Source organism: Penaeus monodon, chromosome 15 (genome assembly GCF_015228065.2).
Source record: "Penaeus monodon isolate SGIC_2016 chromosome 15, NSTDA_Pmon_1, whole genome shotgun sequence".
Classification (NCBI taxonomy): Eukaryota; Metazoa; Arthropoda; class Malacostraca; order Decapoda; family Penaeidae; genus Penaeus; species Penaeus monodon.
This window is the reverse complement of record NC_051400.1, coordinates 37,875,836-37,876,316: the sequence shown is the minus strand read 5'-3', so window position 1 is coordinate 37,876,316 and position 481 is coordinate 37,875,836. Positions and strand designations below refer to the sequence as shown.

At 45.3% G+C, this 481-nt stretch overlaps 1 protein-coding gene across 8 annotated transcripts in view; it reads right to left on the bottom strand.

Annotated features, from left to right (window-relative positions):
- The window catches only part of LOC119582015 (ecdysone-induced protein 74EF-like), a gene marked incomplete at its 3' end in the record, with an annotated part of 261,423 nt that overhangs the window by 3,148 nt on the left and 257,794 nt on the right, over positions 1 to 481 (bottom strand). For all 8 annotated transcript variants that reach the window (XM_037930212.1, XM_037930217.1, XM_037930210.1 and 5 more), the window contains 1 exon segment: positions 75 to 329. In XM_037930212.1, the coding sequence (XP_037786140.1) occupies positions 75 to 329 (255 nt within the window).

Here is a 481-nt window from a genome sequence, read left to right as displayed (position 1 = left end):
GAATACACCCTCTTTTACCACGCTAAAAGAATCTCCCACCAAACACACACCTCCGAAGTCTCATCAAGACTCACCTCAGCAAAAATATTATCAAGTTCAATGGTAGGATCAGAGATGCTTGTGAAGATCTCATCATCCTCTGTCATTTCGCCGACGAGTCCCTTAAGGTCAGCCTGTGAGAGTTCGGCGAGGTCCCCACATTCAGGGGCTGAGGACGGGTGAGACGAGGCGAGACCTCCGATGACCCCCATTCCCATTGGGGTCATTTGGTCATTGTTATGTCCCCCTGGAGTGGCGCTGTTGTCTGCAGCGTTTCCTCCTCCAGGATCCTGTAGGGGGTAAAGCGGAAATAAGTTCGCTGTATAATCAAGGTTATATTGACTTATAAACTTGGTATTTACCTTTATTACTCGTTAGATTAGCACTAGGTAATAACTCAATGACTTAGTAAAGACTATTAAATTAGTATCAATACAGCAAC